Source organism: Eriocheir sinensis, chromosome 6 (genome assembly GCF_024679095.1).
Source record: "Eriocheir sinensis breed Jianghai 21 chromosome 6, ASM2467909v1, whole genome shotgun sequence".
NCBI lineage: Eukaryota > Metazoa > Arthropoda > Malacostraca > Decapoda > Varunidae > Eriocheir > Eriocheir sinensis.
The window spans coordinates 4,968,609-4,984,427 of record NC_066514.1 but is presented as its reverse complement, the minus strand read 5'-3'; the positions used below and the strand labels follow the sequence as shown (position 1 = coordinate 4,984,427).

Genomic DNA, 15,819 nt, shown 5'->3' with positions numbered 1-15,819 from the left:
GGAGATGAAGGGAAGGGAAGGGAGCGAAGGGATTGGAAGGGAAACAAAGGAGATTAAGGGAAGGGAAGGGAGCGAAGGGATTGGAAGGGAAACAAAGGAGATGAAGGGAAGGGAAGGGAGCCAAGGGATTGGAAGGGAAACAAAGGAGATGAAGGGAAGGGAAGGGAAGCGAAGGGATTGGAAGGGAAACAAAGGAGATGAAGGGAAGGGAAGGCAGCGAAGGGATTGGAAGGGAAACAAAGGAGATGAAGGGAAGGGAAGGGAGCGAAGGGATTGGAAGGGAAACAAGGGAGATGAAGGGAAGGGAAGGGAAGCGAAGGGATTGGAAGGGAAACAAAGGAGATGAAGGGAAGGGAAGGGAGCGAAGGGATTGGAAGGGAAACAAAGGAGATGAAGGGAAGGGAAGGGAAGCGAAGGGATTGGAAGGGAAACAAAGGAGATGAAGGGAAGGGAAGGGATTGGAAGGGAAGGAAAGGGAAGTCAAAATATATAAGGTGACAGACTGTGAGGTATTAAAGTGTGATGGCCATGAAGGGGAGGGAGAGGAAATTTTGATACAGAGTTTGCAGCCAGGAACACCTTGTACTGCACACACACACACACACACACACACATCAACTGGAAGGTTTTCAAGATGCCCAAATACCCCAATGTTGTTTTAAATTTGTTAAGTTTGAGCAGGAAAATGTTTAAAACTATGACCCTGTGTCTTGGGAAGGTTCTGACCCCGACCCCTGAAGTGACCCTCCGGTGGTAGTGGCTGTGTGGAAGGAAGGAAGGAAGGAAGGAAGGAAAGTTGAAAGGAATTTATTATTATATGTAAAATGTATCTTAATACCCTTTACCTCCGAAAAAAAAAATTCAATTTTTTTTTTCTTCAAATCAATTTATATTTTGTGTGTATCTTTACTATAGTAATGTAAAATGATTCTGTAAATTATTTGGTTTTAGTCATAATTGTTCATAAGTTATTCAATGTTGCCATATGGCAACGCTAGGAGAATATGAGTACAAAAAAAGTCTTAGGTATGCAAAACCAAAATTTTATTCATTTACATGTTTACAAAATAATTCAACCATGATTTCTGCATATAAAAAATAAGTAGAAGTAGCTAAGAATTGTATGAAAATATATTTCCTGTGCCAAGTTTGCCATTACACACTATAATTGTAATGAAAGTTTATTTCCTTACTTTGTGTGGTAAACTCTGAAACACTTCACACACAATCCAACATTACACCTTGAACACTGAGTTCGGCCAATTGAAGTACAACCAGTATTTGCACACCTTCTTTTTTTATTATCCTGGACAGGCTCAACAAGATGTCCTAAGTTGTCATATCTTACAAAATGTTGTGCTGGAAGAGTGGTTGCTTTTCTTCCTTTACCTTTGGGTAAAATTCCAAACTGATGTAGATAGCAAACAGCAATTTCCTGACGAAACTGCAGTTGTGTTAGTGCACTGCCTTGTCCTTTTGATAGTTGCCATGCATTTTGGACTGCCATGTCCAACATCCACGTGAACAAAGACCACCACCATTTCTTGCTTTTTACTGAAATTCTATATTTATTTATGTTTTGATCCATTCTATCAGTCCCTCCCATACCTTTGTTGTACATCTTAATTCCATGAGGAATACTGACTTTTATTTTCTTTTTGTCCACTCTACTCCATCTGCCCACAGAACCAATTGGTTCACTACCATAGAGGGAAGAGGCTACAGTTACAACCGCATTATCTTTCCACCGCGATAATACTACTGATTTGTTCTTGTCTGATGCTGTCGCACTCATGAAATATCCTCTCTCTTTTTTCTCCATTGCTTTTGATTGCATTAGAGGACAGTCCTTTCCTACATTGTTGGATTTAATAGTTCCAGTACCATTGTATCCCCTCTCTTTTAGTTCCATCAGCAGTGGTACTGTAGTAAAATAATTGTCAAAATAGAAACTGTAAGGCAGAGTCCTTTTCTCTGTGCTATATTCACCAATCAGTTCTAGAACTGTTGATGCTGGCTTCCCAAACTTAGCTTGGAATTCAGTGTTACCTATGTGTGACTTTCCCTGATAAGGTTCAAATGCAACAAGATAGCCTGAAACTGTGTTTTGACACCAGACTTTATACCCAAACCTAATGGGTTTATTGCGAATAGATTGCTTACAGCCATGTTTGCCAAAATATTTGACCATAGCCTCATCATGAGAAATTGCTTGGGTGGGAATGAAATGGTCCATAGATCGTTTCTGAAGGTGCTGTATAAGGGGCCTAAGTTTTGTATATTTGTCCTCTACATCTAGCTTAGTGTTGTCATTGAAATGTAGACACCTCATAATCCTGTCAAACCTGTCTCTGCGCATTGCATTACAGACAGCCTCGTTACGAAGATCAGGACTAGAGGACCAGAATGAGGCTTTACTGGGCATGGGATTATATCCAGACACAATCAATATACCAAAAAATACTTTGATTTCTTCCTTAGTGACATTGATGTCTGGCCAGTTTTTATAAGCACAGTAAAGCTTGGACTGCTGAACTATGAATTCAAAAAGTTCCTCATCAAAAAATAACTCAAAGAGTTCTGTAGGAGAAAAATCTCTGTACTTGCTGTAGTCAGGCTCAGGAAACAAAGGCAATCCGTCCATTTTTTTCTCTCCTACTTTCCATTTTAGAGGTTCTTGACGGATTTTTTTTGCCTTCTTACTGGGGGGTCTGGCGGTTTCCGTAGGAGGTTCATCATCGTCAGATTTGCACTTGTTGCTGACATCTGCTACTCTACGACGGCGAATTTCTGCTGCAGCCAAAAGTTGGTTCCCACAAAGTCTTTCTGGTTGTTCATCCTCTTCACTTGCAGAATCTTCATCAGTCAGCTCACGAACATCAGGGGGTTCCATATATACATCACAAAGCTCATCTTCATCCTCTAAAATGTCCAAAATTTCGTTCACCGTAAGACTCCTGAAAAGGAATATTTGTACATGAATTAGCCTAGCGTGTCCATATGGCAACACTTACATTTTATTCATTATTTACATCTTGAAAGCTATAATAATTTCTATGTCTAGCGCATAACAAACCCACATAATTATTCTTTCAAATAGCATATGGGAGAAAAATATATATTCAATAGTATCGGTATCATTGACATACCTTTTACTGCTTGTCATTTTGGAGAAGAAGAAAACACATCTGGTGCCTAGGCGGCGTACTGCACGAATCTAGTAAGCGATTATACGGCTCAGCATGTCTGTAGCGTAGAGGAAAACATATCTTACTGCATAAAAGTTGGTGGCAACGCTTAGGTCGGATGTCAAGACCATTAAAGTATTTCAGTTATAGTGTTGCCATATGGCAACGCTAGGAGATAACGGAAGGTTTACACAGAGCAATGACTCCTTACTTGAATTACAGAGAGAACAACAAGAAGAAGAGGAAGAGGAGGAGGAGGAAGAGGAAGAAGAGGAGGACACAGGAATTCCTTGGTAAGTGTTAATTTATTTTCCTCTTTCTTTTCCATTTATCAATATTTTCCTTGTTTCTTTGTTTTCCTGTCTTCATTTTCTTTCTGTAATGCACTGTTCTGAGGGAAGGAAGGAAGGAGGGAGGGAGGGCCAGCGCCATAAAGCTAGCCCTGGAAATGCCTATGAGAGCCTTGTCTCCTATGTAAAGTTGTGTGGTGAAGTGTTTAGTAGTATGAGGCAGCAACACTGAGGCAGCCTTGTGTGTGGGCAGGATTTGGCTCAACACCCACCAGCTCTTGTTCTTATCAGTCCGCCTGTTTGAAAAGCCTCCCGGCCTGGGGGACTGTTTTGTGACCCCAGTGATGGTCACTACAACCATGCCTGAATGTTGTAGTGTTGTAAGTGATGTAATGTTGGGGTAAGGAATTTTATTAGAAGCACGATAATGAGAGACAATTGCTGTCCATTACAACTTGTCTAAATCTGAATAACTTATCGCAAGACTTGGCCATAAAGTTTACTGAACATTACAAATTAAAACCAAAAATATATACTTGTATTTAATTACTCACTTATTTTTAAATGATCTTTTGGCATCAAAGAATGTAAAGTTACAAAAGGTCGTTTTAGACTTACAATGGAGGAAGAATTAATAGTGTGTGTGTGTGTGATGAATGACCTCAAAGTTCTCTGTACTGAGACTTGAAATGGATTAATTTCCTTAAAATGGTCGTCATGAATCTTGGAATTAGTTTAATTATTACATTTTCTTGATTTTCCCTCTCATGGTACTTTTTTCAACACTATTACTGAATTTACTTCAAAGGTTAATCAATTAATTTGCTATAGCCGGAATTAAAAAAAGATTAATAATGAGGGAAGGACAGTGTGTGGACAGACTCCTGGGCCATCTCAGCACTCAAACAGAACACATTTGACAAGCCTTTCCCAGGAGCTGTGGGAGGCATTTCCAGGAGTAGTGATGTTAGTAAATTTGCAGATGATACCAAGATCGGTAGAGTAATTGAGTCGGATCAGGACGCTAATATTCTCCAAGGTGAACTCAACAGATTATATGACTGGGCGGATAAATGGCAGATGGAGTTCAATGTAGGGAAGTGCAGTATTCTGAGTGTAGGTAGGAACAACCCCTCACATAACTATTGCTTAAATGACACTCTCATAAATAGGTCTGGGTGCGAGAGGGATTTAGGGGTCTTAGTGAGCTCGGATCTCCGTCCAAGGGCACAATGCATTCAAGCTAGAAATCGAGCTAATAGGGTACTGGGATTTATTTCAAGGAGCGTAAGCAACAGAAGCCCCGAAGTCTTCCTCAAACTATATTTAGCATTAGTTAGACCTCATCTTGACTATGCGGTTCAGTTCTGGTCACCCTACTATAGAATGGATATCAAAATGTTAGAATCGGTGCAGAGGAGGATGACTAAGATGATTCAGGGGTTGAGAAACTTGCCATACGAGGAAAGACTCAAACAGTTAAACTTGCATTCTCTAGAAAGGCGAAGGGTGCGTGGAGACATGATCGAGGTTTATAAATGGATGAAGGGAGACATTCATAAGGTTTTGTTGGTAAGAGAACCGGGTAGGACACGAAGTAATGGGTTTAAACTGGATAAATTCAGATTCAACAGGGACATAGGCAAAAATTGGTTTACTAACAGGGTGGTGGATGAGTGGAATAGGCTTAGCAGTCATGTGATGAGTGCCAATACAATTGTCACATTCAAAAATAGACTAGATAAATTCATGGACAGCGATATTAGGTGGGGTTAGATACACGGGAGCTTAGGGTCAAAGGAGCTGCCTCGTACAGGCCTACCGGCCTCTTGCAGACTCCTGCGTTCTTATGTTCTTATGTTCTTATGTAGTTTTATGACACTGTTGGTAGTGTGACCCTTCTTTTGTACCAGGAACCTCTATAGAACACATTTGACAAGCCTTTCCCAGGAGTTGTGGGCCTTTCCAGGGATAGTTTTTTGACCCTGGTGGTAGTGTGACCCTTCCTCTGTACCTTGAACCTAAGAAACACACATTTGACAAGGCTTTCCTAGGAATTTGGGGCATTTCCAGGGGTAGTTTTGTGACCCTGTGTTAGTGTGACCCTTCCTCTGTACCATGAACCTAAAGAAACACACATTTGACCAGTCTCTCACAGGGGTTGTGAGCATTTCCATGGCTAGTTTTGTGACCCTGGTGGTTGTGTGACCCTTCTTCTGTGTCGTGAACCTGAAGAAACACACATTTGACCAGTCTCTCATAGGAGTTGTGGGCATTTCCAGGGGTAGTTTTGTGACCCTGGTGGTAGTGTGACCCTTCTGCTGTACCATGAACCTAAGAAACACACATTTGACATGGCTTTTGAGGGAGTTGTGGGAGGCATTTCCTGTGCAATTTTCTGTATTCTGGTGTTGTCAGCGTAAGGCAGCGGGGCTAGTCAGGCAGAGAGAGCAGTGTGAGGTGGTAGTGTGCTGGTTGGCTGTGTTCTGTGGATGGTAGCGTATGGTACAATGATGACTGGTGCCTGAGACATTGAGCAGATGTAGCCACAGGTCGGATTCAAACTGGGCTGCCCACAACTCCTATGGAAGCCTTGGCAAATGTGTGTTTCTCCAGGTTCACGGTACAGGGGAATGGTCACACTACCACCAGGATCATAAAACTACCCCTGGAAATACCCAAAACTCCCTTGAAAGCCTTGTCAAATGTGTGTTTCTTTAGGTTCACGGTACAGAGGAAGGGTCACACTACCACCAGGGCCATAAAACTACCCCTGGAAATACCCCAAACTCCCTTGAAAGCTTTACCAAATGTGTGTTTCTTTAGGTTAATGGTACAGAGGAAGGGTCACACTACCACAAGTGTCTTATAACTACCCCAGGACATACCCTACACACACTCGCCGCTCCATTCACTCACCAAGAGGGTACTTTCACGAGTCCAAAGTACCTTGATCCACTTCCCATTGTCCAACACTTTAGAGCTCTTATCAAGTCACCCTGTTCTCACGCCAAGCATCTGCTAGTTAAGTCTTTCTCCTCGGGTGCACCTTCTGAAAGCCCCGGTCCAAGCTCAGACGTTTCCGTACAGTGCCACTATTCACATCAAAAGTTGCCCTGTTCTCACGCCAAGCATCTTTCTTTCTCCTTAAACATCATGTCATTGAACCGTGTGGGGACCCAGCCTCCTGGTACTGAAGGGAAGTGTGCTGTATAGGTTACGTATATGCGGTTACGGGTATGTGGTACGTTACACAGGGACCTGTTTGGGTGAGCTACGAGTGCGGATCTTTGCTCGCTATCTCCAGAGTCTGTGTAGTCCACTGTAAGTCAGATTATACTGCTTACTGTACCAGGAATGACCTTCTGAATAAAGCCTGTATTCTTGAACCTAATGACGCCACAGTTTGCTTGTTTGAAAAGCTGTTAAGACTGTTTCCCAAGGCCGCAGAGAAGGCTAACCGGGTTTTCATGGGTGGTTTAACCGTTCATGGTGCAGAGGGAGTGTAAAACCATCACCAGGGTCACAAAACAGTCCATGAAACCACTGTAGGATCTATGACGAGAGGCTTTCCAGCTCCTATTATGAGTTTTGCAGGGCCGTAGAGAAGATTAACCAGGTTTTCATGGGTAATTTTCCAGTTGAAGATGCGAGACCATGTTAAACGATCACCAGGGTCACAAAACAGTCCATTGAAAGCCCTGTAACTCCTACCATGAGAGGATTTTCAAGGCGATGAACTGAGGCGGTCATGTTTAACAATACTACCAGCTTAATCCCTAAAGGGCGGGAACGTACCATGCAATCGGTTGTCCCTGTACGGCAATGTTGTGATGTCTTCCTGAAAATTGCTCACTTAACATTGTCAGTATCACGGCTCTCCCTAACCCAGTAGCTTTGAATATACGAGCGTTTGTTTATCCATCCTTCCCCTTCAATTTGCCGCAAACTTGGTGTCTCTACGTCATGTGGTGTGTGTGTTATGACGTTACGAAGTGCAGTGACGTTAGGCTGTCAGTAGGTCTTCGTTCTGAGTGCTTGGCTTGGTGTGGCTAATGTCTCTCCCTCTCCATCCACTCAATTTGGTAATTTTTTTGTCAAATTTGATCATTTTTTGCAAACTACAATATTACGTAGGAAAAAGTGCGGACTGAAAAATGTCACCCGCCCAAGCGCACACATTTGACAGGGCTTTCATAGGAGTTGTGGGCATTTCCAGGGGTAGTTTGATGACCCTGGTGGTAGTTTAACCCTTCTACAGGGGACTTTGTGGTGCAGTGGTTAGCACACTCGGCTCACAACCGAGAGAGCTCGGGTTCGATTCCTGGGCGGAGTTGAAAAATTTGGGCGGCTTTTCCGATACCTTACGTAGCCCCTGTCCACCCAGCAGTGTACCAGGTATTAATCGGGGGTTGTGTCCCGTCCCCTGGGGTCTGCTCCCTTCTATAATTCCTTCCCCTCCTGTCTCTCTCCGGCATATGACCACAGATGTTGCGCCGACTGAACAAAACTCTCCAACTTAACTCTTCTACTGTACCAAGAACCTAAAAAAATTCATTCAAACATTGTATTGGTTGTATTAGTGTCATATTCTTAACCCATTTAAGCCGGGAATTAATGATAAACATTTTGTCCCCCGAGTGCGGTAAACTGACATGGCTTTCGTAGGAGTTGTGGGCATTTCCAGGGGTAGTTTTATGACCCTGGTAGTAGTCTAACCCTTCCTCTGTATCATGAACCTACAAAACACCACAGTTAGAACTTGATTGATCTCCACTTTGGCCTTTGGAAGGAGTTGAAATGAGAGCGGAACAGCATCTAACAGTCACTTTCTTAAAAATATTGTCCACAGGATTTCATAGGAGTTGTGAGCATTTCCAGGGGTAGTTTGATGACCCAGGTGGTAGTTTTAACTTTCTCTTTACCATGAATCTTAAAAAAAGACTTATGAGAACTTGATTTTTCACCTTATTGACCTTTGCAAGTAGCTGACATGAGGGGCGGAAGGGTCTGCCTCATAGATCTCAGGAAAGGAAGTTTGAGACGTACCTTGAATCAGCTCCTTGACGACTGTAGAATCCCGGGCTGGCGGTCCTTCATCAGTGTCTTCCTCAAATTCCAGACTTTCCGCCTCTGTTATTTACCTGTCTCTCTCTCTCTCTCTCTCTCTCTCTCTCTCTCTCTCTCTCTCTCTCTCTCTCTCTCTCTCTCTCTCTCTCTCTCTCTCTCTCTCTCTCTCTCTCTCTCTCTCTCTCTCTCTCTCTCTCTCTCTCTCTGTGTGTGTGTGTGTGTGTCTCTCTCTCTCTCTCTCTCTCTCTCTCTCTCTCTCTCTCTCTCTCTCTCTCTCTCTCTCTCTCTCTCTCTCTCTCTCTCTCTCTCTCTCTCTCTCTCTCTCTCTCTCTCTCTCTCTCTCTCTCTCTCTCTCTCTCTCTCTCTCTCTCTCTCTCTCTCTCTCTCTCTCTCTCTCTCTCTCTCTCTCTCTCTCTCAGTTCTAATCATTCCTTCTTTATTTAGTTCTGTTTTATTTATATTTATCCTCATCGTCTCCTCTGTTTTATTTCCCTTTACTTACCTTAATCTCTCTCTTCTCCGCCTCCTCCTCACTTTCCTCCTCTCATACGTACATCCTTCTCGGTAAATCCTTCTCGTGTCAATCCTTTTTACTGTATAGCATAGCTGGGCACGATAACAGAAAACCTTATTCCCGATAACCGATAACTGATAATGGAAAACCTTATCGTCGATAACCGATATTCGTTAACTGGAGACACAAATATAGGCGATAACCGATACCCGATATAAATCCACAATTCCGATACTAGCTAGCGATAAGTCCGATAGGCGAAAACGATACTATATTGATATTTCAAATGAAAAAAAACATTGATGAATTCAACTTTTCATATCTGTATTTTAGAAAACTTACAAAACCTGAAAACCACACGTTGACACGTAGCCTACATATAAGAACATAAGAACATAGGGAAACTGCAAGAGGCCGGGTGGCCTACACAGGGCAGCTCCAGAATCCCCCCCACTACTCACGATGGGTGAGGTGAAGTTACAGGGGTTACAGGTAGAGGCTTGATCCTCGTTATACCGGCAGTACTAGGCACGCATCCAGTACCCCGTCACCCTACTGCACCCACACCTCACTACCACCTGTCGTCCTCGTCCGTGTAGCTATCCAGTCTACTCTTAAAACAAGCTATCGTCCCTGCACTAACTTTGTGATTGCTGAGTCTATTCCATTCACCCACCACCCTATTACTAAACCAATGCTTGCCTATATCTCTCCTAAATCTATACTTTTCTATTAAATCCATTACTGTGAGTTCTATCCTGCTGGCTAATTCTCAGTACTTTACTTATATCGCCTTTGTTGTAACCCTTGACCCATTTGAATACTTCTATCAGATCTCCCCGCACTCTTCGGCTCTCTAGTGAATGTAAGTTTAGATGTTTCAGCTTATTTTGATATGGAAGGTTCCTCAGCCCCTGAATCATCTTGGTCATCCTCCTCTGAACTAATTCTAGCAAGTTGATGTCCATTCTGTAGAAGCAGCTCCTTTGACCCTAAGCTCCCGTGTATCTAACCCCACCTAATATCGCTGTCCATGAATTTATCTAGTCTATTTTTTAATGTGACAATTGTATTGGCATTCACCACGTGACTGCTAAGCCTATTCCACTCATCCACCACCCTGTTTGTAAACCAATTTTTGCCTGTGTCCCTGTTGAATCTGAATTTATCCAGTTTAAACCCATTACTTCGTGTCCTACCCGGTTCTCTTACCAACAAAACTTTATGAATGGTAATACTAGAAACGCCTGAACCGGTGTTGTTATTTGGCTTTGTTTGTTTTATTTTGACTTTTTTTACAAACACTGGTCTCACGTGAACTGCGTATGCTCAGACCAGAACATGCGCAGTTCACGAGATACCAGTGTTTGTAAACAAAAGCTGGCCGATGGGACACCAAATATCACAACACCGGGTGCCTTCAATACCATGGCATGCTCACAAATGAATGTGGAATATCAAATTTGAGGCAGTGAATAATCATTTTGGGAGCAAAGTTAAAAGATTTTTCTCTTCGATATATTGATTTTTGAGTCTAACATAAGAAATAACCTTGTGTTTTAATGTTGATGATCTAAGTATGAAATCTCTTCACCGAAGATATTTCATACCCCGAAGTTTTTTCATACAACACCGGGCGCCCGGGCCAAACATGCGCAGTAGGGAGGAAACGTTTATTTTTTTTCTGAGGCGGAAAAAAGTAGCGATTATCGCTAGTTTGGTTACAAAAGTAACGAAGATACCGATATATATTTAAATAAGTAGCGGATGGCCGATAACCCGATTTTGTTATCAGCGATAAAGTATCGTGATAACTTATCGCGATAATGCCCAGCTATGCTGTATAGTATATATAGTTCCATTATTTGCTTGTTTCCCTTCCTCCTCATCTCTCAACATATAAACGAGGCTTCCGGCAGAGAAATCCTAAGGCACGGTGACCTATTCTTACGTATATTAGAGTACAGTCGCCAATTGAAGATGTACAAGACTAAACAATAAAATGTAAAAAAAATAGTACTTACCAAGCTCTAGTAGCGTGTAGGCATCTACGTTTAATGCACTCATTAGGCGTGTAGGAATGGAACTAGCAAGGTTTTTAGAGTATCAGGTTAATTTCCTCCCATTCCTTCCTGATTGCTGCCTTCAGCTGCTACCATGAGGTGTCTGCTTGTCGTAATTTCCAAATGGCCCACAGATTTTATTTAAATCAGGTGAGTTACCCGCCAATCACTGAAGAATGGAATGTCACAGTCTGGTAGTGTGACAAGTCAAAAGATCACGTAATTGTTTTGCTGACAGTCACATTTTGAGGGAAAAATACAGGTCACCAATGCTGTGATATGCCCCATACCATCACTTTGTCTGGGTGTTCCACGACGCCTCGTGTACTTGGGGTCAGTACACTCTGCCAGACGGGTTGCCGTTACACACACCACGCCACTTAACGACATCCCATTCTTTGTATTTCTTTGCAAAACAAGTCTGTTTCTCCTTTGTCGTTCTGTCAGTCATCGTAAATGCTGCACCGTTTAAACTGACAGAAGCAAGTAAATTAGGATTGCCTTTGCTGTATTTTTTAGCTGTGGCATTAACCTCAACTGACGTCTGATAACATTTAAAGTCCATGGTTAATTTGTTTTGGGTGCCTTGTGCCAAATATTTTCACCCAGCGCACAGTTCTAAGGTTAACACCAGCACTATTTGAAATATCCTTTGCCTTGTAGAGGGCCACTATCTGATTTTGTCACTGTTAATTTGAGGTCCATTGTTGTTGGAATAGGAGTGTAACATTAGACGAGTACGGAAAAAAAACACAGGAAAATCGATCATTTCGTAACCGCCTCTCATCACTCAGTGACAGACACTGAGTTCAAGGTCATCTGTCAATCTTGGCGTCAATTAGCTGCCAGATGCTCAATAACCATGCGGCAAGTGGCGGTTTAACCTAGAGAGGAGCGTAATTTGAAATACTAGTAGAGATGATGAATCGTCTCGCTATCGGATGTTAACGCTTCATCGCGACATTTTCAATTGCGCCAACTGTACGTCAACACGCTGAGAACAGGTGACGAGACTTCCAGCCCTCCGCTCATCCTATACAAGGTCTACTTTCCCTTGCAAGTAACTATATCTTGTTCTTCCTTTCCCCCCTTGCAAACTAGAACAATTATTGCTATATTGCTGTTGTCGTGATGATGTACGTTACAAGGGAAAGTGACCCTCCGTCTGCCCCATAAAAGTTTCGATTCCATTTTGATTCATCCCTTGTTCATCCTTGGAGGGGTAGTCTGTCTTTCCCAGTGCAAATTAGAGTTAAATTGCTATGTTAAGATACTAATTGCAAGGGGAAAGTGACCCTTCGTACACTTTACACAAGGGTCGCCATTCCTAATGTCACCTCACTTCTCTGCCGTACGCCTCAAATGTTAGTCTGTGATATTTTATCTGCTTTCTCTTTGTCTAAGGTATTTATGTCATAGTAATAATCTCATGTCTGTCTTATTTTCTTCTTGGTTGTATATCTAAGGTCTCGTCTTCCTTCGTCTTTGAGTTCTCATTTTTTAGACTACTTGTTTTCACATCTTTTTTTTCATATGTTATTATTGTCTCTTAATTTCCATTGCTTTTTCAATGACTTTTGAGCTCTATATGTATGCAATCTCTCTTCATTTTCTTCTCTTGTAAGTTCCCTTTGTCTCTCGTATCTTATATCTCATGTTCATTGCCTTGTTTCCAATCTATATATGATTCTTTTTATATTGTAAGTTGTTTTTTCTGTATGAAAATTAGTTTGTCCCTTTAACATATATAGAATTAGCCTTTAAAAAAGATCAGTGTAACTAGATATATCAGTTTACGGCTCAAAAACAACAAAAAATTGCTGCAATTTGCATTAAAAGTAGCCCGAAAAATGTTAATATATATAGAATTAGCCTTTAAAAAAGATCAGTGTAACTAGATATATCAGTTTACGGCTCAAAAACGACAAAAAAATGCTGCAATTTGCATTAAAAGTAGCCCGAAAAATGTACCTAAGTCAATTATACCTAAGAAAGTGTCCGGAGATTAGCTAAATGGTTTTAGGGCAAGATAAAATCATAGGTGTGGCCCTTAACTTTATAGTACAGATACAGTTCACATCTTCCGTGACTGGCTTACAGAACAGTCCCTAGCAGAGTCCACAGAGAAAAGTACAAGTCATCAGAGTTGACTAACATGACTTCTTTCCCTCGGCAGAATTGAATGGCTGAACAGACATCTTTGGCGTCTTGGTCAAGTGGCACACCGCACACTCTGGAAGAAGAAAGAACAAGATGTCAAGTTCCTGCAGAATCAGCCTCTTAGTGAAGGAAATGTGCTCTATTTATTTAATAAATAATTGAAAAAAAAAAATATATATATATATAGAAATATATATATATAGCTCACTTTTATATATATATATATATATATATATATATATATATATATATATATATATATATATATATATATATATATATATATATATATATATATATATATATATATATATATATATATATATATATATATATATATATATATATATATATATATATATATATATATATATATATATATATATATATATATATATATATATATATATATATATATATATATATATATATATATATATATATATATATATATATATATATATATATATATATATATATATATATATATATATATATATATATATATATATATATATATATATATATATATATATATATATATATATATATATATATATATACATATACATTATATATATATATATATATATATATATATATATATATATATATATATATATATATATGTTATATATATATGTTATATATATATATATATATATATATAACATATATATCTAACATATATATATATATATATACATATATATATATATATATGTATATATATATATATATAAATATTATATATATATATATAATATATATATATATATATATATATATATATATATATATATATATATATATATATATACATAATATATATATATATATATATATATATATATATATATATATATAATGTATATGTATATATATATATATATATATATATATATATATATATATATATATATATATATATATATATATATATATATATATATATATATATATATATATATATATATATATATTGCATAATATATATATATATATATATATATATATATATATATATATATATATATATATATATATATATATATATATATATATATATATATATATATATATATATATATATATATATATATATATATATATATATATATATATATATATATATATATATATATATATATATATATATATATATATATATATATATATATATATATATATATATATATATGCAATAAGTATATGTATATATATATATATATATATATATATATATATATATATATATATATATATATATATATATATATATATATATATATATATATATATATATATATATATATATATATATATATATATATATATATATATATATATATATATATATATATATATATATATATATATATATATATATATATATAAATATATATATATATATATATATATATATATATATATATATATATATATATATATATATATATATATATATATATATATATATATATATATATATATATAAGTTCTTAACAAAAGCTATTAGAAGAGGAATGGAAAGAGAAGTTGATAGTAAAAGATGAGTCATAATGAGTTAAAAGAAGAATCAAAACAAGGAAATGTTGAGAGGAGAAGAGCTTGGAGAGAGCAGAAGAGAGGAATGGTGATGAGAGCGTAGACATATAAACGAAGGTCTAAATAATTACCAAAACAGCAAATGAAATCAAATAAATATATCAACAAGAGAAGCCTGAACAACACAGAAAGAGAACAGAGAAGGTGAAATCTGTGACAGCCAAAGCAAATTTTACACAAACTACAAGACATCCAGCTAAGATAGGCATAAGAGACCTTGTATGTGGTAAAGGCAAGGGGTTGGGAGTCTTATAAGTGTTCTGGGGGGAGGAATTAAACCCTAATATACTTGAGAACAGGTCACTTAAACCCGATCTTGGCTGGACGTCCCGTATATTACGCACTGAGGAGGAATGGAATGACGGAAATAACATGGAATGATATACAGACAAAATAATCATTAAGAAAGAAACTGAGGTATGAACAACACCTATACGTATAAAAACGAAGGAAAAATCTAACAAAACGCGTCAGAATCTGAGAAACCGAAGCCAACATTACAAAAACTGCCCGGCATCCAGCCGAGATGGGCACGTGGGACCTCGTGTATGATATAAGGAAAGGTCGGGAGTCTTGAAATGTGTTCTGGGAGGGAAACTGAACCTTTACTGAAGAACAGGTCACTTAAACCCTCTCGGTAGGACGCCTCGTATATAAAACATTATGCACTGACTAGGAACGGACTGATTATGTGTAGAGAGAGAAAGTGAGGAGGAGGTAAATACACAATGGAAGGGAGATAAAATGAGAATAAATATACGAAGGGAGAGAAGGGTCCCGAGATGGAGGTATAAGGGAGGAAGAAGGATGAAGTGGCAGAGTCACCACAGGTCAGCCAACACCATCAGGTTATGTACGGACCCTTGACAAGAGGAACAAAACCCCGGTAAAAAAAAAAAAAATGACAAAAGTAAGTACAAGGACTG

At 38.4% G+C, this 15,819-nt stretch overlaps 1 protein-coding gene and 1 long non-coding RNA gene across 2 annotated transcripts in view; one reads left to right on the top strand and one right to left on the bottom strand.

Annotated features, from left to right (window-relative positions):
- LOC126989360 (uncharacterized) overlaps positions 1-3,481 on the top strand; it is a 28,671-nt gene extending 25,190 nt beyond the window's left edge. The window contains exon 4 of the long non-coding RNA XR_007743226.1: positions 3,411-3,481. This is a non-coding gene — a long non-coding RNA (uncharacterized LOC126989360). The remainder of the gene's footprint in view (positions 1-3,410) is intronic.
- Positions 656-3,364, bottom strand: LOC126989350 (piggyBac transposable element-derived protein 3-like). The gene is made up of 2 exons (XM_050847978.1): positions 3,150-3,364; positions 656-2,957 (listed from the first exon to the last, which is right to left on the bottom strand). The coding sequence occupies exons 1-2, from the start codon at positions 3,164-3,166 to the stop codon at positions 1,190-1,192; spliced, it is 1,785 nt and encodes a 594-aa protein (XP_050703935.1). The 5' UTR covers positions 3,167-3,364; the 3' UTR covers positions 656-1,189.
- Positions 3,482-15,819: the final 12,338 nt, after the last annotated feature.